Below are 24574 nucleotides of genomic sequence, written 5' to 3'. Positions count from 1 at the left end.
AGGGAGAATTATTTACTGTCCTCATTGTATGAGCTACAAAACTTCCATTTCAAAGTAATAATTCAATTTCCTTGCTGCTTTTTAATCCCACAAGACCGAAATGTCACTTGTCAACAGTGTGTTCACATTTAGAGGTGTGCTTTTTTAATAGAGCACTCCTTCTTCCCAAGGAATTTGCAAACTGGTTTGACTACAGCTAGACCAGACACATAAAATATACTGTGAGATAGGATTAGGTGAGAACATCTGTGACAGTTTTTGTAGCTCATAGGTGTCCTTGAGAAGCAAATTATGAAAGATCAAAGTAACAGAGTGCAAGAGAATAGTAAACTTATGAAAGTGTCTGACATGTGAATCCTTACAGCAGCAGAGTTTAAACTGTGCAGTAAAGAACAGTGGAAAATTACAAAGGGACTGTGTTGACCTATTACAAGAAGAGCATGCAGGAAGCTGATTGGTGTGCTGTGTTTATGGAAGTCAGATGTGCTGGGGTTTTTAGCATATTAAAATTGTGCTGATTTTTAGTTGCAAGGAAGTGTCTTTGGAACTGAACTTTTACTGAAGGGTGAAAAACCACCAGTTTGCAAATTTATTGTTAGATGTCCCTTACTGAAATTAGGTGTGTGTTTCTGTGCATGCATATAAATATTGCATGCATATAAATATATAATAAATATACAGATAAAAGGAATATATATATGCACATGTTATTATTTTGCAGTTTGTGATCTTCAGTTCAATTCCTGTGTCATGGATGAAACTGCTTTGTCCCTTGGAACAATAGATGTTTCCTATTTGTCCACCTCAGCAGATTGCAGCATCAGTAGATGTAAGCATTCCAGTGAAGAGTGGGTAAGTAAAAATTTGGAATATTACTAGTTGTATTTGTTTTATTATTTCTTCGAGTTGAAGGTGGACTTTTTATTGTTATGAAGAATGAAGATAAGGAATTATATCTCTCATGCATGACAACAGTTTGGTTTTAATTTAACTAGAAATATAAGGAGGAAACAACCGTTCAATTCTGTGCCAAAGAATAATGTTGCTAGAAAAGAAAATCCTGTCAAACTCTCTTGATAGTCTTACAGTCTTCTGGTGTGATGTTGCTAATCATTTTATGTAACAGTACAGAATCCCATTTGGAGTAGCCAAACAGAAAGTCAGATAGGAATCTTGTTCCTCTGCTGGGTGATGTAGTTTAAAGTGTGCAGGTGAAAAGGAGCGTGATGCTGAATTGAAGAGTCTTATAGGAATTGAAGCTGGAGCTTTCCATGCAGTCCAGGAGTCAGAAAAAATTTGGTGGATATAAATAAGGAGCCTATTAAAAGTCTGTGTCCTCCATTGAGTGGGTCTTGGGATTTGGAGGGGACAAAGGAAGCAGTGAGCAGAGTGGTCTGGGTGGAGCCAAAAGAGCCACATGGGGACTGGAGTGGTGGTAGCTAGTTTAGCAGCCTAGGTCAGGAGGAATTAGACATGGATCTGGGGAGGAGGAGTTTGAACTTGATACAGAAGAAGAACTGGAAACATGGTCAGAGTTGAGGTAAAGGGCAGATGTCTTGGCGGCTGGGATTTCTATCTAGCTAGATCAAAGTTCCATGGAACAGCAAGCTGCAGTAACCAAGAGGTCTGTGAGAAAGTGGAATAAGGACAGGCAAGTCAGAAGAGATAGAAAGGAGTTTTTGGAAGAAAATGCTGGTGAGGTACATCAGGGGGTGGAGGCAAGCAGAAGGAAGATGGCGTTGTTACAAAGTTGGTTTGCTTTGGAGGTAGCATTAAAGAAGATGCTAGAGTAGGGGTTATGGGAGGCTTAGCATCTTGATACTTGTTTATTTCAGATGGAAGAGTTAGCCTTGGAATATTTACTGGTTCATGCTTCTTGCTAAATGTGGTCCATGCACAATTTAGTTTCAAAGCATCTTTAGCATTGCTTTTGACTTTCTGGGAGTTTCTCACTGGGCTGAGTATGTGATGATCTGTATTTGTGTCTTTCAATCTTGATTCTACCCTGCTGCTCTGCCACTTAAGAGTTCTGTTCTAAACAAGATTTTAGGTTTGGTTTGTTTCTGTAACTTCTCTTTTAATACTGGAAGTAACTTTCAGTAAAATACGTGGTTTAAAAGTGAGAACTGGCAACCCAGTTCTCATTTCTCAGGTAAGCAATAATTCAGTAGACTTTAATGGAAGCAATCAAGGTATTTGAAAATACACTTAACTACAACTTTTGTATTATGTCCTAACATAAAGAAGGAGTTCTGTGAATGCAGTCACTCTGCATTTTTTTTGTTCTGTAATCTTTAGATAGACAGTGTAACTTTGGAGAAGGCACAGGGATTCCTTTTTCATATCACTCTGCATGAAACTGCTGAAAGTGCCTACAGAGTCCATGGAGTTAATATTTTGGATACATTGAATCTTCTTGCAGTTTTACAGGGTGATACTCAGTTGAACCTTTAAATACATTGCTCATATTGTGAGCACCTTTACATTCTTGCGAATGTAGTGTACTGTTAAATTTCCTCAGTTTTCTCAGCTGGCAGTTTCTTTGATGTTTCTTATTTACAGTTATCATTCCTTTTAAAATTTTGTGTGTCAGCCCATGCAGCAGTGCTTAGATACAGAAGTACAACACTGAGATTTTGCTTCTATTTTTTTTTTTTTTTTTTTTAATTTTAGAAAAACGTTGGAAAGGTAATTTTTTTGTGTGTGTGTCTGGCAACTCCTCTTCCTCAAAGCTTTCCCATACACATATTTCTGCATGTTCATACAGTGGGCTTTTGTTCTGCAGGGAGAGTGTAACCCTCGTCCCACTCTCTTCCGATCTGCCACTTTAAGATGGAAGGAGGCTCTGCTGAGCAGGAAAAGGCCGTTTGTGGGACGATGCTGCTATGTATGCACTCCCCAGAGCCGGGTAAGAAGATTATGGAATGGATTATGTTTGACAATAATGCACAGTTGCAGCGTAATGAAGTTGCAGTAGTTTCTTTACTTTCAGGATCAAGGTCCTACTGTTTTTACATCATAAAGTGCTGTAGGTTTTCACTGTTGTTTGTGGTTATGTTTAATTTGTCGTGGAATTAAATGATGGCACACATCTGTTTTGGCGCATAGTCTCCCACCTCTCAGTGTGGGCTTACTCCTTGCACAAAACTCTCTAGCTGCTCAGAATTATTACTAGGAAATAAGACAGCAAAATTATCTGCTGTGTTAGTTTTATCTTGGGAAATTGGAGCATATCAAAGTGTGAAAGTGTGCTTTTAGGGCACTTTAATTCTCTATCCACAGGATAAATAGTTTGGAAGCTAAGCAATGTGCTTGCTTTCCAACTTGCTCAGTCCTGTACTTGGGAGAACAAGTTAATTTTCTACATCTGGCTGATTCCTTGCATCTCTGCCCAGCCTGGAAACAAGGACTGCCAGTTGTGATAGTGGGGATATTTGTCTGCTGGGAACAGTGTCAAGATGGTGGCTCTAGAGAGGTTGTGCAAGCTGATTTAAAATGTGAACTTTATTGAACTGCATGGGGCAGGCTTTCTGTAAGCTCAAGATGCAAAATGGCACAATACAGTTTGCAACCAGGTCATCATGTAGTTTGGCTATGTGTACACCCCTGGGCTTTAGATTGCACTCAGTTACACCTTCATTGGCTGGGCCAGAGGGAAAATCTGCTTCTCTCTTTGACCAAAGAGAAGTTGTTATTTCACTCTGTTCCTCTGCCAGAACAGAAGATTGCAACAATGACATACAAATGTGGTATAGAAATCCAAATGTACTGTGAAGGCTGTGTATGATATGGGCAACAAGACAAACAATTAGATAAACTGAGACTGTTTCAAACAGACAAAGTCAGGTGTCTTGACTTGTGAAAAGGTGTGTGTGAATCCTCAGCTGAGGGCTTTGTACATTTAGTAATTAGCCTGTTAGTAATTAGGCTGTTCCTCTCAAACTGGGAATTATGCTTTGAAAATAAAAATCTTGTTCTGTATTTTGTCCAATTAATAAGAGACTAATTAACTATCCTGAGATCCCACTTAGGAAAGGGGCATGACCTATTAAGATCTTTGTTGCCTTCTGTAAGGAAAAAAATGCCATCCTTGCACAGACAGTAACAAAGATAATCCTCTCATCAGATTCCAAATACTTTTTTTTGGAGCTGCCTTTTTCATTATTTTTCTTAAGTAAAAGGAATGAATGAGGCAAATTTCCTGTGTTCTGACCAAACTAACAACTTGGCAATGCTGAGAGTGGGAAGTCTTGCTTCTCCCTCTCATTTTCCTTCCTGTTCTCCTGAGGGCTGATCAAGTTCACTAACCAAGCAGAAAACTACCTGCTTTATTCATTTAGTTTTATGTCTTGTCTGCATGAAGTTGGGACATTAAAGGGGGTAATGAATACTGGAGGTGCTGTAAGTTAACAGGTGAGGTGTAGAGATCAGCAGGAAAGGCCAGGATATGGTGGTGGGAGCTGGGCTTCTTCTTTGTTCCAGCAGGGAGATCCTTTATAGGCTCAGTTGGTCTCACAGAACCACATGCTCTGCCTGACACAGGATTGGAGAAGAGTTAAATAAGGAAAAGCTGAGGTATGACAGTACCACTGGAGGATGAGTTTTGTGGTGAGGTATAACCTGACACTTAGAGCACTGGTATAGACAGGTATAGACTCGCATTCAGTGGTACTTGACTTTGTTGCTGATTGTTTGGGAGACTAGGAACAAGTCATTTTGCTTCTCTTCGCAGAACATGTCATCAGCTGATAAGACCTACCAAAAGTCACCAGTGTATAGTCAAAGAAATTAGTGTAACATTGAAGTTTCCTCTTAAGACCTTAGAGCAGCAATTGGTTGATTGTAGAGCACAGTTGTGCTTTAGCAGGGAGCAGAGGACTCTCTGCTCTCACTGAAGCACATAATTTCTACCTGATTTGCAAGTAACATAGGTCAGTCATATATTTTAATTTTGTGGTAAATGGCATGTCCTAAACAAAATACAAACAAATGACTCTTACCTGACTCCCATTGCAGAATTGGTGGTGAGGCTGTTTGGCAGCTCTGCTGTTGCTGGACCATCTTTCTCCTTTGCTATCCTATTTTTTTGTCTCCTTTGACATGTACAGTTCCAGTAGTTTTAGCTGTAGTTTCCTTCTGGCAAGGTACCAGTTTTATAATTTTGTATCATTTTGGTGTAAAGAAATCAGCCTCTTGGTCAAGGTATTCACTTGGACTGTAGAAGAGTAGAATTTAGGTCTTCGTGCTAAGGAGTATTTGTTGTGGAAGTGCTCCTAAATTCATCCCACTTAAAACCTTGGCATGTGGAGTCTGTAACAAGGCTCTACAAGGCTGGACTGAGTTTGTTGTTCAGGCAGAGCAGGAATGTGGAGATTTGCCACCTAACCATGGATGGATATCCTGACCCTTGGGCTGTTGTTTCACGATGCTTGATCTGCTGGCAAACTGGATGCTGCAGACTGAGCATCAAACGCTCGTGGTTACACTAATGCCCAGCATGGCTTAATGAAGTTCTGTCTCAAGGATGAGTTCTCTATCATGACAAGTCCTGGTTTATATTACATCAGAATCTGATGAAATGTTATGGCTTGAAGAGTATAACCAGTACAACCACACAGTAGAGCCTAAAGAATGCTTTGAAAGTATTGGACTTGGGAATAGTGATTTGAATTCCATTTTCATTTTGGAAGTTTGTGTACTGTATAGGCAGGTTCAACACCTCTCTGGTTTCAACTTTGCGTGGAGTACAAATGAAAAACATTGTCTTGTTGTATATGTTATGATGAATGTAACAAAGCTATTTTTATGTAATTAAATAGTCCATCAATCTTTTTTTTTTTTCTTGGTTTTACAGGATAACTTCTTCAATTCTAGTATTCCTTCTTTGGGTCTACGTAATGTCATATACATCAATGAAACACATACGAGGTAATGTAGCAAGTTTGCTTTTAAAATTCTGATTTTATGACAGAGAAATCTCTGTTATGGTCTGGATTGAGTTGATATATATTGTGGTCCTAAAATGCAGAAATTTGGTGCTGACTTCAGTAACGTGCTTGTTAAATCTGGTTGTGTGTATTTGGGAACTGGGCAAAGTCCTTTGGGGTTATAGACAAGGAGTGTAGGGGTCAAACCTATTTCACAAAAAACCTGGAATTTCTTTCTCCATTTGTGCAAATGGCATCTATAGCATAATATTGAGGGGACCCCATTTATTCCCTCCTGCAGAATGACTTCAGGCTGCACTTCAATTTACTGAGTAGATCTGGCTCACAGTTTAGGTGTTGACTATTGCCACTTATGGCAATTAAGCCTGAATATGTCTTATGATTCTGTCTCTTCTCTGCCTCAGTGGTAGAGTGCAGCTTCTGAAAAGTGCAGTTTAAATGAAAAAAAAAAAAAAAAACTAAAAAAGGAAAATGTGACTTTGCACTATTGGAATCATATCTTGAGTTCTGGGATGAAGATACTGGAATTGCACAAAAATATTCTGTTCTTTGGAAAGTTAATAATGCTTGCTAAGTTTTTTTTTTACAGTAATCATTAGCATAAGCATGTCCTGCAGTGTTTATTGAAGAGTCAGAGCAAACAAAGAGAGGCCAGCAGCCTGAAAGAAATGAGCCAAAGTGTCTGAGTGAAAGAAAGGCAGCATTATGTGAGCTTGAGAGGGAGAAAGCTAATGTTAGAGGCTGTTCTTTATTAAATTCGAATTAATTATGGGTTTTTCAAGAGTTGAGCTTGTAGTTTGGAATACAGAAAAATAACAGAAATACTGTTTTAACTTTTTTAAAATTAGTTTTGAAAGTCTAATACTTGAATGGTTTTGAATGGTCAAAGTTACTTGAATTGTAAATATAAGAAGAAAAAAATATGGGTTAATGTATTATTTTGAAATAAATGCATCTAGTTCAGAATAGCGAGAAACATAGTGTCATTATAGTGTGAAAATGGGCAATTTTAGTGATGTTCTGAGGTCTCATGAGGCCACATAGTCACAGTTTCCTGGCCTTAGAAAGCAAGAAGGGTTCTCCTGTAACTGCCAGCATGCTGTAGCTGTATTGACAGCCTTTGTCTGAGGTACCACTGCCAGTTTTAAATGCCTCTTGACCGGTCCATTCTGTGTCCTTTCTGTTTTCTCTCATTGCTATATGATCAGAAAACAGATTTTTCCAATTAAACTACATTATGTCTAAGCTGTAAAATGAATGTAGAAGCCTTCATACCTTGACAGATCCCTGCAAATAGCTGTGTGCTGTTCTGGTATGTTCATAATTACCGAAAAATATTGTTGTCACAAAGAAGCATATCCTCATCTTTGCTTTCTAGAAAAATGAGTAAGGCTCTCAAACTCCAAAGAGAAGAGAGATAAAGGAAAAAAGCAATTAAAACAGAGTCACCAGTCTTCTTCTCTGACAGCACAAATAGCTGGTCTGAATATTTGTGTAATCATTCCACACCACTCTGTGCCCATGGCCTGTGCATGTGCACCCATCTTAATTACAGTGCACTCAAGGGCTTTGGCCTTTTGTAGTGTGCAAGTTCTGTCTCATCTTTCCTCGCTGTTTTTAACACATGTATAAATGTACTGAAATGTGGTAGGGAGGTTTAACAGCCAGGATCAGTAACTCGAGTGATGACAGCGGGTGAGACGTTGGCAGCGCTCCAGCATGGAAGCCACCATGACCTTTGTCACCCACGGCTTAGTTTGGGACACTCACTGGAGCAGCAGCCAGGCAGTGCACCAGCAGATCTCAGGACAGGGGTTTTGCATAATACTTACTGCCCTGGGCCTAGGAATTGCCAGAATTTACTTTTTCATGCAGGTGTTAATTCTGCCCCATCACGTCAGCTCTGCTGTTTGGGGGTCCCAAGTGTTTGGTTTGTGTAAGTGGAGGCTTGTCCACTGCTGGCCTGGTAAAGGAGGGAGGTGAGGAGATGAATAGTGATGAATATCCACTGTGGGGGATGGATGGGGTGAAAGCCATTCCTTGTCACGTGCATCTTCTGTTGGTGTGTGATGTTCCAAATAACATTTTCTCAGGTGATTTCTGCTTGTACAATTGAGAGAGTAGAGGACAGGGTTAATTTAAAAAGAAGAGACTGTCTTTATAAGTTACCTTAAACACTTGAATTTGTAGTGAGATTTACTGATTATTTTGTGGTTATACAGTTGCTAAAACTTTGCTAGGAGAAGGTATGGAGAAGACACATAGGACTGGGTGTTTGAAAACACTGTAAAGGAAGAAAAGCTAACTAAAGAAGTGGGTTTAGTTTTGATGGCTAATGCAAACATATTTTCAAAAGCATTTGTGAGAGTTTACCCTGCGCTTACGTGAGCAGCTTTCCCAAGAGGACTTGGTGTTCCTTGAAGTTGAAAAACCTCTTAGCTGGGCATTTACTTTCCTTGGTGGAAAGGGGCACCAAATTGGAAATCAACGTTATCACTTCTTTTGGCCTCGCTGAGCTGGCGAGTTCATTGCAGGGGACAGACAAAATGTATATGTGGGTTTGTTTGCTACGTTCCTGTGATTCTGTGGATGTTTTAAGGCCAGTGTCACCTTGAATTGAAGGGATGCAGACCCCAGTTGGCTCAGAAGTTTTGTGCTATGCATCAGTTGTTTCATCCATAACATGAAGATATTGGCAATTTACTAGAAGATACAAAAGCTTTAAGACAGCCATTTATGAAATTTCACTTTTGCTTCCTAATTGCATTTTTAGTTGTTTTTAATGCTATTTTTTTGGCAGCAAAATACTTTGAGGATCACACTGAAGTACCCTTCATGTTTTTGTAGGTACAGAGGGTGGCTTGCGAGACGCTTTTGTTATGTCCTTTTCGTGCAAGAGAGGGATGTTCATAAGGGTATGTTTGCCAAGAATCTGACAGAAAATGTGCTGAATAGCAGCAGGTAAGGTCACACAAAATTAACTATTTTTTAAATTATTAGTACATTAAAATATGCCTTAATTTAGAAACTGCAAGTTTTGAAAATCAGACTGTTTAAAATACTAGAAGATGAAGTATCTATAGCACAGTGTAATTGCAATTTCTGTTGGAATAGTAAAAAAGGGGAGTTTAAGGGTTACAAGTCTCTAAATGAATAGTGTGCAGTGGAGGAACAGCAGACAGTACACAGAAAAATAAATTGCTACATGAGAGCTCTTCAAACTTCTGTTTATCTAATTAATGTCAATCATTACTACTGCAGTCACTAGAAATTGTCAGTGTTTCAGAAATAATAGGAAAGCAGCATTTTGGAGTACCCTAAGTGTACACCTGGAGAGTGCAGCAAAAAATGGAAAAAGGCTGTAGAATGGAGGACCCAGCCTTAACTTTGTGGAGCTTGTTTTCTGTTTCATATGCCTCATTTTAAATGGCACCTTGAGAGCAGCTGTTCACGTATCAGTTTTCTGTGGACACAAAGAAATTCAACCACATGCTTGCTCCTTGAGGCTGCTTTTGTCAGAGGGCACACACTGCCTACATTAACATTCCTAATTCTCCTGAATTTTTAAAGCTTGAGTCCCATCTGAAGATGATAGTGTTGCTTTTGAAAAGTAAAGCAGACTGCATTGTGCTACAGTCATGGTGTGTTAAAGCCATTTACTGTCTCCTGGGTATGTTTTAAAGGAGGAAAATAGCCCTTACAGTATTTTGTTAGACTTGGTAAAACTGAGAATTCAAGGGCAACAATAATCTAGAAGTTCAAAATAGCAACTGCATAAATCTGTTTAATGAGGTAAGTGAAATTGCTGTGGCAGGAAAAAGAAAACATTAACAAAAATGAGTTTGCACCTGTTCCCCCTGAATTTTCAACTTTATTAGCCATTTAAGAAAATCGGCAGTCACTTAATAGTACCTGTGAACTGTGTACATACTGTTTCATGTAGTCACCTTTGAGCCCATTCAATCACCACCTGCCTCTTAAATTAGAGCTAATAAAACTGAATTAAATTTAATGCATTTGGAGTACACAATAGTTCAGTGAGGACACCTTTTATGTTTGCAGGTTACTCCTGTAGTAATACATAGCTCATTCCAAGCTGTTTCTGTGTCTTGAACTCTTCTGTTGTGGGGCTGTCTCATAAACTTTACTTTTTACTGGTAGAGTCCAGAAGGCCATTGTAGATGAAGCTTCTGAACCAAGTACTCCAGGTAGCTTTGCTCAGACGGATCCTAAAGCTATCAACAAAGTGAAGAAAAAAGCTAGGAAAATTCTCCAGGAAATGGTAGCAAATGTGTCACCTGCTTTAATCAGGTAAGAAAAATGTCTCATCGATATTGTCAGTGAGTGGAAGGATGGACAGGCTCTTTCTGCCAACAGAGCTTGCAACACATGATGCAGAAATAATAATTATTCTAAAAATACATTATTCATAAAAATCCCCTTTTTAATGTTAGCTAATAAAATAGTAGTGTTTCTTCATTTTCAGATGCAGCAGAAATCCTCTGCCTTTCCTAGGAATATGTCTTATGATAAGATTAAATACAAACTTCCTTTTCTCCCAAAACTAATTTTGGTGCTAATGCTTAGACCAGTATTGGCATCATTTGTTGTTTCAGGCTCATATGGACAAGAGCAGCTATCTGCAGCATCATAGACTGAAAGACAATTTTTCCATTAGCCTATTCAGTATTATAATTTGTAGATATAAATATCTCAGGGAGAGTCTTATTTTAGATAAAATCTTCTGCTGTGGTGTCTGCATTTACTGCTAAGGATGATTTTGTCTCTGTCACGTTCCTAGTTCACTGCCTTCCCTGAGGTTGATACAAGATTTGTGTCGTAACTGCAGGAGGCTGAAATGTGGCTACTAACCATAGGCAAAACCTTGTTTAGCAGCTGGATTTTATAGTAATTTTGTTTGAATATAAGTTATCAGATGAACTGGCTTTGCCTTTACTCATACAGAAGCAATATAAAGCAGAGGCAGAAATAAATGAAGCTTTTTGAGTTGTGTTTGTTTTTCCTTAGGTTGACTGGCTGGGTGTTACTGAAGTTGTTTAACAGCTTCTTCTGGAATATCCAGATCCACAGAGGTCAAATAGAAATGGTCAAAGCAGCAACAGAGGTAAGGGAGAGTGGGAAAATCCAGTAAGTTAAATTTCTGAAGTAGTTTCTAGTGATGTTTGCAGCACTTCTCTTCTTGTGAGAGTTTTGCTAAGTCTGTATGAAATGCGATTGTAGGTAGAACTGTTTTGTGTCTGAAATACAAAAAGAACACTATGAGATCGTGCTCTTAATTAAATATATGCTCCTAGAGTTGTGTAACCTGAAATACTGAGTGAACTCTGGGTTTATGTTTGATTCAGGATCAAATTTTAACTATCAGGCTGAATGATTATCTCGGATAACCGACATCCAACATAATTTCCGGTTTTTTGAGTTGAGGCAGCCAGCAATAAATTATTAGAACTAGTCAGGATTTTTCACTTTTTAAGAAAAAACCCCTTTTCCTATTTCTTACTAGCAATCCGTTCCCATTTTTTCAATATTTATTGAAATTGATCAAACAAAATCCTAAATGCTATCATTTTCTTTACACTCAATTGAATTAACTCTTCTTGCAGGATTTACCTTAGAAATATTGATTAGATAAATGGAACAAATAAAAAAAAAAAATCCTGTTCTTTTCTGGGTTTTTTTGAATACTGTTTTTGGGAAACCAACTATTCATAAATCCTTGCTAATATCTAATAGAAATACCAGTACTTCGGTGACAGTGAGGATTTTTCCACATCCCTTTAATTGTTTGATTAGTGTCTCAACACTGTGAGTCTGAAGAAGGTGGGAATATTAATAATTGTTAATGTAATGGATACAACTGAAAACTACAGTCCATGAAAACTAAGACTACAGACAAGCTGACTGAAATGTTCTCATTGTCCCAGCTGAAGGAAAACCAGGAGTAAACAAACTCAATTATGGTAACTGGAAAATACCATCAGTTCAGCTAAGAGGATGTTAGCAATCTCAACAGTGGATTTAAGAAAAGGAGTAATATTCCATGTTTCTGCTCACTGACTTGTTTCTTTTTTCTTTTTTTCCCCCACCATAGATGAATTTGCCTCTTATCTTTTTGCCTGTTCACAAATCCCACATTGACTACCTGCTTCTTACATTCATTCTTTTCTGCCATAACATCAAAGCACCCTACATAGCTGCAGGGAACAATCTCAACATACCCATCTTCAGGTAATAACCTCTGCTTATTTTAAAAATGACTGAGGTGGTGGGATCTGACCTATTGCACAATATGTCCAAGTGTGAAATTATCTGTTATTGGGCCATCACAGAGAACTTCTTGGGTTCCTATGACTTGTTCAGAGAGGGAGCATCACAACATCCTTCTGAGAGGCTCTATTACAACCTTAGTAGGGTGAGGAGAAAGGATATTCCTTTTTTGAAGTCCCAAAGTTGTGACTATGGAGAGATGATATGGGAGAAAGAGTTGTGAATGGACAGCTCTTCATGCAGTTTAGTGAGCTGGCTAATGAGCAGCAACAGCACTGGGTGAATAATACTTTGTGGAAAAGTATTCCACTTGAGTCTGTGTTTAAATGATATTTCTGGTGGCTGAGATATTTTAGGTAATATTTTGCCATTGAGACAGAATTTGGGCATATTTGATATCTGAAAAAACCACTAGATATAGGAAATGATGAGGGAAGAAGGGAAGAGGGAAGAAGACCTTGACTTTGAGGGTGTTTTACACCAGTAGGTGCTGATCTATAATAATCCCAGTGGAAAAGACATTCATTTAAATGATCAATTAAAATGCTGGTTCTTAGGGCCAGCAGAATAAAGAGGGTTTAGCATAGATGATCTAAAATTACTTTAGGCATTGGGCACCTTGAGTTCTTTAGCATTCAATAGGCCCGTGACCCCCACATAGCACCCTGTCTGCAGAAAGGGGTACTCCTGTTTGGACTTTTGAGCCAGTAAAGGATTTTCTTGCAAGAAAACACATTGCTTCTGTCAAGCAGAAGGGATGTCCTCATGGGAACTTCTTGCCACACTATGAGATAAAAGCAGGTGGTGTAATTGCTGGTGCCAAGTGGGAGCTGCCTGCTGATTGCTCTGTTAAAATCAGCTGGCTGAGCTGGTTCTGCAGCTGAGGGGACCATGCAGGCTATGCAGCCTGCAGCACAGCACAGACTGGGGCCAGCTCAGGTTAACTCTTACATGGGTCACCAGCATCTCAGTGTGCAAGAGTCTCCTGGTCATTGGCCTGTGAAGGCAGTGAAATGGAGCAAGACGGTGTAAAGAAGCCTGCTGTTAAGTTAGAGAAATAGCTGTGTAGTCCCATCATGTGCAAGTTGTGTAATACAGTTTAGTCCTAAAGAATTTCAGTTATTTGGACCCCTGTTGTGTGCAAGGAATTATTTGTTGGAGGTGTAAACCTCCTGATTCCTGCAAACTGAAATCAAGGAGTGTAATCCTTCTTTGGTGTGCAGCACATTGATCCGCAAGCTGGGAGGATTTTTCATTCGTCGGAAGTTGGATCAGAACCCTGATGGCCGTAAGGATTTCCTCTACAGAGCTTTGCTCTATGTGGTGTGTATTTCTTGTCTTTCTTTCTGTAGGTAGCATTTCACTTGGGTGGCAAGTGGGAAAGTGAGTCCCATCACTCTAGAGATGTATTTATTGCTTTGAATTTGTCTTAAGTTTCATGCTGCAAAAAGGGGATTCATTTTTTTATGAAGGTTTGAATTTATAGAATAAAGAAAATTGCATGCTCAGCCCCTTTGAGGATTAGCAGATATTCACCTTGCAATCCTTATTAAAGAATGTGGAATTAATGCTCTCTGAGTTAACTTATGCTTGTTTCACTGATGTCTTTTGTTGTGAGGCATCTCTGTACTGATTCACTTAACACAGTGGAAGTCTGTTCATGATGGGTTGATGTAATCCTTTGTGCCATTCAGTGTAGTAGCTGTTTATGCATCTTGGAAGATGGGATGTACCGGGGAACCAGAAGGAAAGATGAATGTGAATCAACTGCATCAACCTTTGCTAGAGATGCTTTTTGAACAAATGTCATTATACTGCTTGTATATTCAGGCAAATTCAGTTCCACGTAGGTCTGTGCTTGTGTCAGGCATTGATTAATTACTGAGCTTTTTTTTTCCACAAGTACTCATGCCAAATCATGATCTTCCAATGCTTTTAAAAGGAAATGGTTGCTGACAATATATATGAAATATAGTTGTATGTTATTATACAAATGTATGCCAATATAATTAGATACTTATTTTATCTCTTTTCCACCCTTTTTGTATTCAGCACATAGAAGAATTGTTGAGACAGCAGCAGTTTCTAGAAATATTCCTGGAAGGCACACGGTCTCGAAGTGGAAAGACATCTGGAGCTAGAGCAGGTCTTCTGTCTGTGGTGGTGGATGCTCTCTTCTCAAATGCTACTCCTGATGTCCTAATTATACCTGTGGGAATCTCCTATGATCGCATAATTGAAGGTCACTATAACAGTGAGCAGCTGGTAAGAGCAATCAAACAACTTGTTTTGCCTAGGGGATTTTCTGCTTATGTGCAGGAAAATGTGTTACATAGTTAAAGGTTCTGCTAGTCTCCTGTTCCATGGACACAGGGTTTATGTTGAGCCATGAATCACAAAACCTCTCTGATGGGGAGTGCTGAGGTACAGGTGACACACTTCTAAATGCAAATTCATGACATGGCAAGTAATATGTTCAAGGGAATATCTACAGAGAAAAATAACTCTCTAGGTTTACTTGAAGTTACAAGGTGTGTCAAAAGCTTTGGCCTTGCTTTGTCTTCTACTGTGTGCATTTTAATTTTAAGCATAACCTTTTAATTGCAAAGTGGAAGAAAAACAAAACAACCACGTATGTTTTCTAGGGCAAGCCTAAGAAGAATGAAAGTCTTTGGAGTATAGCTAGAGGAGTCTTCAGAATGCTGCGGAAGAATTATGGGTGTGTCAGAGTAGATTTTGCACAACCATTTTCCTTAAAAGTAAGTTTGGTGTCTTGAAGGTCTTTTTGAAGGTTTGACATTTTCGGTGTTTCAATAGTGGGACACATTTATTTCGATTTTCTCTTTGTGGGTTATCATCACTAGCATTTTCTGCTGCAGTCCATTCTAGCAGGACAAAAGTATCCCTGTATTTGATGAATGTGTGAGTCTTTGGACACATTTGTATTAAGCTGTAATAGTCTCAGAGTTGATATATTAGTTTTGAAAGTCTAAGTATTCCTACTGGTGGTGCTCTTTGTTTAACAATCTTTAAAATGATCCTTATACTCTCTCGTAATTCTTTACATTGTAGAGACATTTGGAGTTGAAGGAAGCTGAACACTTTTCCAGTTTAATTTAATGACATCTGCAATGTCATTATGTTATAATGAGGAATGACATTTATCTTGCTGGATTTTTAAAATTGCTAACCAAATTAGTAGCTATAAAAGTGTCATGGGTAATATATCATAAAAATCTGTATATTCTTTGAAAGTCATCATTCATTATTAGTTCACAGCTGTTACCTGCAGTACTTCACCATATATTGTTATGTAGTTTCTCAGAGAATGGGGTAGTGTGGCAGCAACTGCCTTTATTCTAAATTTTCTCTGATCTCTTTGCAGAATCTGCTGGTACTAATCTACATTTCATTAATCTGTGTTCTGCCACAGTACACCTTATTTTTAGTGTGACTTTAATAAGATTAAGCATTGTAGCAGCAACTTACTAGAACATTATTCAAATTAATTAGGTGTTCTTCTTTCTGCCCTACTTCTCTCAGAAAAAGCAGTAGGGTTGGAGAGCTTTGGAGGGTTCAGTTACCACAGCATGAAATTACTGTGACCAGCTGCACTGCATTATAATTAGTGGAGTAGGGAAAGATACTGATTCACTTCCAAAGGAGAAGGCTTCGGCTATTCTTGGTAGGGAGTTAACAGCTCTTCTTGGATCGGTGTAAGGAAAAGAGGGTTATCTGGCCTCTTAATCTAGTGAAATGTTAATCACTCTGTACCTTCCCAGCAGCCTCTGTCAGGTCTCATTTGTACCTGTGCTCCTTTGTGTGCTCTAGAACGATGATAAATGACATAAATCGTTCAAGTGTGCCTTAGCTCAGATTTGCACAAGTGTGACTGTAGTTGTGTCACTGCAGGTTTTTGTGAAGCAGATGAGCTTTGAGGGTTAATTTTGGGCATCTGCAGTTCTATGAGCACAGGCTTGGAAGCAAAAGAGAATGTGAGAAGCTGTGGAAGTCTTTTAAGCAGCTTTCCTGGGAGGGAACTGTTTTCCTGACCAGCAGGTTAAGTGGCTCTTTAGTTTCCCATTCTTTACAGAAACTGAGGGAACACAGTGTCCTGGAAACAGAATAGTGTAAATTTTAGCCTATAAGGAGAGGAGCTGGGCTTTTGAGAGATTTGGAATTCAGGAATTCCAAGCATGCAGTGTCCTGCCTGCTTCCTGGGGGCTTTAGTTTGTGTATTGCAACTGGTGTTTTGTACACTAATGTTTTCCCTCAGAGAAGTTCTCTATGCTGGCATTTGAGTAAGGCAGGAGTAAGCAATAATTACAGTCTCCATGTTGGTTCTGAATGGGTGCTAGGCTTTGCTCTCACTCATGTTAATGAGGCAGTTCTCATTAATTTAATCGTGGAACTCATCTCAAAGGACTTGTTCACAGCAGGGTGCTGACAGAGGTTATGTGTTGTTTTCATTGCAAGTTTTTTTATGAAGTACAGATTCCTTGCTGTGGGAAGTCTGCTTTTTGCATAAAATAAAGTCAAAAGTGAATAAGCTGTTGAAAACTTTTAATATCTCTGACCTTATTACTGCTTTTTTAGTGTGAGCTATTTTTAATCAGTTGCATTTTTGAATAATTGCCCTTTTCCTGGAACACCATTATCAGTTGAATGCAAGATTAAGGTGGAAAAAGTACAAAAAATAATGAGTCTTTTTTTTTACAGGAATATGTAAACAGCCAAAGCCAAAAACCTGTGCCTGCTCCTCTTTCTTTGGAACAAGCTTTGTTACCAGCTATACTTCCATCAAGGTAGAGATTTTTTGGGTGTGTTGTTGAAAGGGGGGACAGAATGGGATTTGTTTGTTTATCTTTTTAGTGTTCTGCATTACAGTCCAAGCAGTGCTTGAACTCTCCATGGATAATCTAATTGCTTATAGAAAAGTACAAAACTTAGGCAATTGTAACTGTGCAATTTATTTTAAGCGTTACATTCTTCCTGAGGAGCTCTGTTCAAATAAATTCAAGTAGACTTTTTTCCTTTTTCTTTTATTTTAGTAATCACTGTTGGTTTGTTTATAAACCTTATGAAATAATTTGGGGAAAATTCCATGCTTAGTGAAAAGTAAAGGAATTGGTTTTAAACTTCACAAACATTTCACAAGGTTTTTGGAAGAATTCCAAAGCAAATAGGACCTGTGAGTGAGTACTCCTTGTTTTCAAGGAGGTCACTGTCAGAACTGCTAAACTGCTCAAGGGTTAGTTCTGCATTTCTTACAAAGATACACATTTTAGTTGTTTTTTTTCAGAACTTTTACAAACCTGTGTGGTCCTGGTAGGGGGACAGTCAGTCCTGTCTCTTTAGAACGTTGTAAGTCCATACAAAAGACCATTTCTAGTTTGTAGAGAGACTGAGCTCTGTCTTTTAGCCAAATTTTCTTTTTCTACTGTTGTCCGTATTTGTTGAAGGATAAAGAACAATTGGTATTACAGCAAAGTACTGAGTAGCCATAGAAAAAGTTTGCAATTTTGCTTTTTGTAGTCTTACTATGGATTGTTCTTCAGTGCAAAGAAATAATCAGGAAAAGTTGGTAGAGCTTTTTGCTGATAACATTTTCTGCCCTTACCAGACTCTAATGGCATTTTGTGCTATGGTTCAGTTAGTGTAGAGAAGAAAAAAATCAGTTTCTATTATTATACATTTTGATCAGAATCAAAATGTCATCATGTTAATTTTTATTCTGTATTCAGACCTAATGATACTGTGGATGAAGGTGCAGAGGCCTCACTGCCCAACTCCAGGGATATCACCAGTGAGCCCTTCAGAAGAGAGCTGATATCCAACTTGGCTGAGCACATCTTGTTCAGTAAGTGTTGGAGAGTATCACTCCCACAGAATCACAGAGCGGTGTGAATAGGAAGGGACCAAAGATCATCTCATTTCAACCCCCCTTCCACTGGAGCAGGCTGCTGACAGCTGCCTCTTTGGTTTCGCTGACAGCGTGAATTTTCTGTGTGGTAACGTCACACTTCCTAATTGTCTCCATTCAGGTGATCGTTTCATGACTTACATAATCTTGACAATTCTCAATCCTTTGTCTCTCTCCTTCCTCCTCAAAGTTTAATAAACTCTTTTTCTGACCAAGTAGAAGAATTTTGTTCTGTTTGTTGGACTAGTACACTAAACCTTCTGTACTCTGAGGTGCTTGATTGTCATATTGATACACTCACTGCTTGTCTCTTCATGTAAGGAGATATTGGAGTGTCTTAATGGAATTATTTAAGATCATACATGAGCTCTTCTAGCTGCATGGATCAGTGTTGCCAGGTTTTATAGGTTATGTGGTATATGCTTCAGTCAGTAGATCTGTGGTTTGTGGTACCAGAGATGCACAGAAAACAGTAACCTTAGTAAATATTTAAGCTTTATTTGGCCTTCTTAGTTCAAGTTACTTTGATTACTTTAATATTGTTTCTAGACAGACATAATATACTTTGTATTTCATTCAGTGGGTACAGTTCTGTGTTTATTTTTTTAATAGTGGGTACTCTTCCATTTGTAATGGTGTTCTGAATGTCTCAGGTGCTTAACAAATTTATCTTGTTCACCTCTAGCTGCTGACAAGTCCTGTGCTGTGATGTCTACCCACATTGTTGCCTGTTTGTTGCTGTACAGACACAGGCAGGTAAGGCTTCTGTGCTGTTTAAATAGGGAAACATTGCTTTGGCCTTGTTAACTTATTAAAAAAAAAAAAGTATGGATTTTAATATTGCATGATACTGACTAAAAAAAAAAGAAAGATGAATTTAAATTAAAGTGGATTTCAGATAGCCTGAGTGCTGATATTTTAGTTAGCAGTGGATGCTTGAACACAAGCCATTATTGATGGGGTGATAATAAATGCTCATGTGGAAATAGATCTTTGTAATTCAAAATGTTATGCTTTTTTTAAAGATTACATGGGTTTCATTTATTGTAGTTGTTTTTAGATCTCAAAGCACATTCACTATTGAATATTCTAGAAACTGTTCCATAAATTTCCAGATTGATTTTACTGTTCCTCAGTTGTAAAACACTGTATCACAATGGCAGAATAATACTAATGTTTACCTGAGGTCTTGTGCATGAGTGTTGTAAGAATTTTTTTTTCTCCTACAAGTTTGTTTTGCATTTTTTCTAAAATTTCTTCAAGTCTGAAGCTTTTATTGCATGTAAATTGAGAAAAAACGGAAAAATATTTGTCAGTTGTATAATCTTGCACATAGAGGAAGTGTCACAATTCTCATCAGTCCAGTCTTTTCAATTTCCTAAAATAGTGGAATCAAAGAAGCATTTTACAATGTAATTTGATTGTAATTGTAATCCATCTTGATGGAGAACAAGAAAAGGAGGTGCCTGAGGAAAGGCTTTTCCTCCTGTTCCAAGCCAATTGTTCAAGTGCAGTATTCCCATTCACTTTATAGCATAGGTAGTGGAAATATGATGCCTCTGACATGGTCTTGAGGTATCCTAAGGTATTCAGGTCTCTGCAGGCTTTGAAATAAATCAAGAAGCAAAGAAAAACCTTGCATTCCCAAATAGTTCCATGGCTGTAAAATATAATTGCATGTAATTCAAAACATGTGGAACTACTTCATCAAAACCTCAGTGAAAATCAGTGTTTCTGACAATGGCTGTTGTTCTTTGGATTATTGACAGTGTATTGTGTTTGATATTTACCTGATTACGTGGTTTACTGATAGACTGCTGTGCAGAAAAATTGTTTAACTGTGTGATTCTGTGTTTATTTCTAGGGAACTGATCTTTCCAGACTGGTAGAAGATTTCTTCTCCATGAAGGAGGAGGTTCTGGCCCGTGACTTTGACTTGGGATTTTCAGGGAACTCAGATGATGTTGTCATGCATGCCATCCACTTGTTGGGAAACTGTGTAAATATCACAAACACGAGCAGAAACAATGAGTTCTTCGTCACTCCCAGCATCACAATACCTGCTGTCTTTGAACTCAACTTCTACAGCAATGGAATACTTCATGTATTCATTAAAGAGGCTGTTATTGGTATGTTTTGGGCTTTGTCATGGAAAGACTTTCTTGTAACTCTGGAAGTCCCAAGTATCTGCACAAAAATCCCCATCAGTTTCTTGTGTTATTTACTTTATTACATTTTTTTGCTTCCTGTTTCAACCCACCCATGTTTACATTAACAAACAGTTTTAAAGCAAACTTGTATTTTATTTGAAGAACGTTTCTGTTCTTTTTTCCCCTCATCCTTTATCTTTCTTAGAAGTGTTTGTATTGGTCACTGCCATAGGCAAGGCACTGTCAGAGTTCTGAGCCAACATGGCAATACCTGTGCTTTGGTGAGCAAATGAGATTTTGTTTCGATCTGACATTACTGGACACAAAATAGTGGTTGAGTCTCTCTTTATTCTTGAATGGCATGTGTAATGTTTGGCTGCTTTTGGCCGCTGAAGTGGGTGAAAAAGAAGTTTGATGTTTCCTTTGCCATAAAGCTCTTTGGAAAATTAAACTTTTCCTGTGTTTGTTTCTGCTCCAGCCTGCAGTCTTCACGCGATTCAGAGCCGGAGGTACAGAAATGGTACCGGCGGTGCTTCTCCCAGTTTAATCAGTCAAGAGCACCTGGTCCGAAAAGCTGCCAGCTTGTGCTACTTGCTTTCTAATGAATTCACTGTGTCTTTGGTAAGTAATTGCATTGATTGTCCACTTTTTGTTCTGCTTGCTACTTTCAAATGACAGGATGCTTTCTCGTGTCACGGCTCTGTCAGTGATGGTGGTGGCTGTCACACACTGAGTGCCACCTGCTGCTCCTGCAAGTGCTGAAGGGGGTGATGCTTGGATGGGCCTGGGTCATTCCTGCTGTGCTTCAGGCCTTTCCTGAGAAAGGCAGCATTAAGAAGCTCGCCTTGAGTTGTGGGAAGCTGAGAGAGCAGCTTCTCTAACATATTTTGTTATGCTTGTCATTAGATCATCACAGCTGTATTTGCATTCTGCCCAAACTATTTTTTTTTTTTACCTAAAGAAACAAAAGTCTTTGTGAGTACCCAGCTCCTATGAATTTGCACAGGTGATTGAAATTATGTTGGGAAGTAAGGTTCCATATTCTAAAGATATCCCTTGTTTGCATAGGAGTGCAGTACTCATGTTGTGCCACACCTAGTACTTAGTGGCAATTTTCAACATGGCCTGACTTCAGTTTTTGTTGTTACAAAACACTGACAAGAGCTGATGTTATCTCACTTTTCAGACACTGCATGCTTTCAATTTTAAGTGCTAGATGTTCTTTTTTCTTATGTGTTGAAGTTAAATTCTAGAGATTCTTGAGTTAGTTCTTATAATTGTACTCATATTTGACTTGTGCATTTTTATGGAAGCATAAGTCAAATTCAGTATTTTTTTCTGAGTAGTAATGTTAGCTCATATACTGGAGTTCTTTAGTAATATTGTCCTTCTGCTTTCAGAGTTAATAATTGATTATTATTTTTTAACTAAGAAAATATTTCCTAAATGATTATGAATAATGTAAAAGAGGTTGGAATTTTTCCTATTCAGTTTCAAAACACGTAAGGTTTTCTTGAAATTGTAATTTCCTTTAAATGCCAAATAGATCACTGTTATGAGCTTCAATAATTTTTTGATGATTTTTTTCCAGAATTGTTAACAAATTAAAATTTGGTTAGAGGCTATTAAAAAGGGAGTCTCTTTAATGTGGCTTTCTACCAATGGTAATGCATTTCAGAAAAATCTTGGACATGTTTTAAATATCCTGTTTCACTATTTTTTTTTAAATGTCTGCCAGGATAAACACAAGAGCGGTGCATTGGGATTATGCTGATAAAAGTTTAACAGCTTGCATAAAAGAAATAATACTGCTATATCTAAAACATTCATACTGAACAGGGAATGATGTTGCTGTAATGGGTGTAATGGATATGACTTTTGCATTTCATTCCTTTTATGCTGTGCAGCCTTGCCAGATGATCTATCAAGTTTGCCATGAGTCTGTGGAAAGGCTGATCCAGTATGGCATTCTCCTGGTGGCTGAGGTAAAGTGGCAGAGATACTCTGGGAGTGTGTACTGTGCTGTAGGTGGTTTATGCTCCTTAGCTGTGAGACTTGTTCTAAGTATATGTTACTGAAAGCTTGTAACAATGTGCCCAGGACTGAGGCTGCTTCATTCCTCTGTCCATGAGTGTCAGACACTTGGGTACAGTCAGCCTGTGATGCTTCATGGCTGCGTAATTTCATTTTACCAGTAAGGCTACTAAGGAAGACACCTAATTTTGTACTGTCTTAAAACTTGGGATTTATTTTATTATTGGAGCTCTTTCAAGTGTCACGTAGCTGAATGGGTTTTTACTTTCTACTCTACAGGAGTCAGGAGTCTAGACATTTTGTCATTCTTTAATTCCTTTGCATTGATCTCAGAATTACTGTAAAACTCCTCAGCTTGCAGTTTCAGGGCTGTAGGAGAGTCACTGTGTGGTGCAGTTTGCCAGAGGTGCACAGTGCAAAGAAAGCCTTAGAAATAGAGGCAGCTGATGCAGCATATCTTTGCTTCATAAACTTCTTTTTGTGCACAGTAAACAAGTCAGATGAGATTATAAATTAAACCCATTGCTTGCCTGGATTTGGAGTTTTACCTATTTACCACCTTGTTTTTGAAATTCAAGCAGGATGAGCAGGAGGATGTTAGCCCCAGTCTTACAGAACAGCAGTGGAATAAAAAACTCCCTGAGCCATTATCTTGGAGAAGTGACGAGGAAGATGAAGACAGTGATTTTGGAGAGGAGCAGAGAGATTGCTACCTGAAGGTAATATTTTCCTTGGCCTACTGATGCTGAGCCCTCTTGTGAGAGATATAAATTACTTTGCTTATTCAGGACAGGTACTGATAATTTTTTTGGGCAGAGGTGGGTGGTTTGGTGGTTTGCAGTGTTAGTATTTTTGTACAGTCCATTTGTCTCCTTCCCACGAGGAAAACAGCTGAAGGAACATAATCTTTACAGGGAAGTGGAAGAGCAATGGTTAGAGTCCTGAAAACAGATAAAGACTCAAGTATCTTGGTTTTATTCTTTACATGCAGTCTAAAAAGGACACATCCAGCTGGTATTTATATTCAGCCTATCTTTCACTTCATAGATTGCTTCTGTTGATTTCAGATACATTACTAGTTTTCTAAGAGCTGACACAAACACTCCTTAGGATATCTTGTTAACACTTGAAAACTTCTGTCCATCTCTGAATGTAGGGCAGCCCTTCTGTCGGCTGCAGATCAGTGTGATGTCTTTAATTTTATCTTGGGAAAATAGTAATACCCTGGAGGAGGAAAAAATAGCATTAGTCCGTTATTCAGTGCCTGTTTTGTCCCTCATGGTCAACCTCTTTTTTTTTTTTTTTTTTTTTTGTTATGCTCCCATATTGTGCTGTGCCCCCACATTTGTTTTTGTACAAGTTTTTGTGCTTTTGTTTTTATTGTGGTTGCTGTTTCGCCATGTTATGCCTTGTAGGTCGTTTCAGGTTTCCACTGGTCTCTGTCACTGAACCTTTTGTTGCTTTTTCTTAGGTGAGCCAGTCTCAAGAGCACCAGCAGTACATCACTTTCCTGCAGAGGTTACTGGGACCCTTACTGGAGGCATACAGCTCTGCTGTCATCTTTGTGCACAATTTTAGTGGTCCTGTTTTAGAGTCTGAATATATTCAGAAGCTACACAGGCACTTAATAAGCAGGACAGAGAAGAATGTTGCTGTGTATGGTATGTTAAACTGGTTTTGGAACTGATTTATGCTGTTCTTTCTACCACAGGGTAGCCCAAATTGAACTTCAGTTTGTTTATCTCTGGGTTTTCTCTCTTGCAGCTGAGAGTGCTACCTACAGTCACGTGAAAAATGCAGTGAAAGTCTTCAAGGAAATTGGAGTAAGTGTTGGAGCTCAGAGCTGGTGACTGTCAAGTTTCATGTCAATAATGAGCACACTTTGGACATTTCAAGGAATCTGTTCAGTCTCAGTTCAAAATCAGTGAATGCTTCTGTGGAAATGTATTGTAGGTTTAGAGCATTTTGGTTTCCTGAGGGCTGTAACAGAGAGGACAAGCTGCAGAGCAGGGCACTTCTTGCCCCTGGGAAGGCCTGTCTGGATGGCTGGGTGACTAGACATTTTTATTCACGGGAAATGAAGTTCCTCTGTTCTACTCCGTGTCCCTGTTGAACAATATTGAAAGGCTGAGAGCATGTTCTGTGCTCAGTAACAGCTAAATTTAATTTTGAAGTCTACTTAAATCTCTAAAAAAGCATTGGTTATTGAATTTTGGCTTAGCAGTGATTGA

General features: G+C 38.6%; 1 protein-coding gene across 3 annotated transcripts in view; it reads left to right on the top strand.

Annotated features, from left to right (window-relative positions):
* Window positions 1-24574, top strand: part of GPAM (glycerol-3-phosphate acyltransferase, mitochondrial) — a 30339-nt gene that overhangs the window by 1707 nt on the left and 4058 nt on the right. For 2 of the 3 annotated variants that reach the window (XM_040071068.2, XM_040071067.2), the window contains exons 3-21: window positions 722-852; window positions 2786-2908; window positions 5855-5928; window positions 8796-8909; window positions 10110-10259; window positions 10977-11073; window positions 12061-12197; window positions 13460-13559; window positions 14289-14501; window positions 14882-14995; window positions 16956-17041; window positions 17981-18096; window positions 18845-18915; window positions 20024-20288; window positions 20788-20930; window positions 22217-22294; window positions 22922-23062; window positions 23815-24004; window positions 24108-24166. In XM_040071068.2, the coding sequence (XP_039927002.1) occupies window positions 751-852; window positions 2786-2908; window positions 5855-5928; window positions 8796-8909; window positions 10110-10259; window positions 10977-11073; window positions 12061-12197; window positions 13460-13559; window positions 14289-14501; window positions 14882-14995; window positions 16956-17041; window positions 17981-18096; window positions 18845-18915; window positions 20024-20288; window positions 20788-20930; window positions 22217-22294; window positions 22922-23062; window positions 23815-24004; window positions 24108-24166 (2373 nt within the window). In that variant the 5' untranslated portion in view covers window positions 722-750. The remainder of the gene's footprint in view (window positions 1-721; window positions 853-2785; window positions 2909-5854; window positions 5929-8795; window positions 8910-10109; window positions 10260-10976; window positions 11074-12060; window positions 12198-13459; window positions 13560-14288; window positions 14502-14881; window positions 14996-16955; window positions 17042-17980; window positions 18097-18844; window positions 18916-20023; window positions 20289-20787; window positions 20931-22216; window positions 22295-22921; window positions 23063-23814; window positions 24005-24107; window positions 24167-24574) is intronic. The other variant, XM_040071069.2, reaches the window with a different exon arrangement.

The sequence above is a fragment of the Hirundo rustica genome, chromosome 8 (genome assembly GCF_015227805.2).
Source record: "Hirundo rustica isolate bHirRus1 chromosome 8, bHirRus1.pri.v3, whole genome shotgun sequence".
In the NCBI taxonomy this organism is placed as follows: Eukaryota; Metazoa; Chordata; class Aves; order Passeriformes; family Hirundinidae; genus Hirundo; species Hirundo rustica.
The sequence above is the reverse complement of the archived record's forward strand: the minus strand, read 5'-3'. Positions and strand labels throughout refer to the sequence as shown.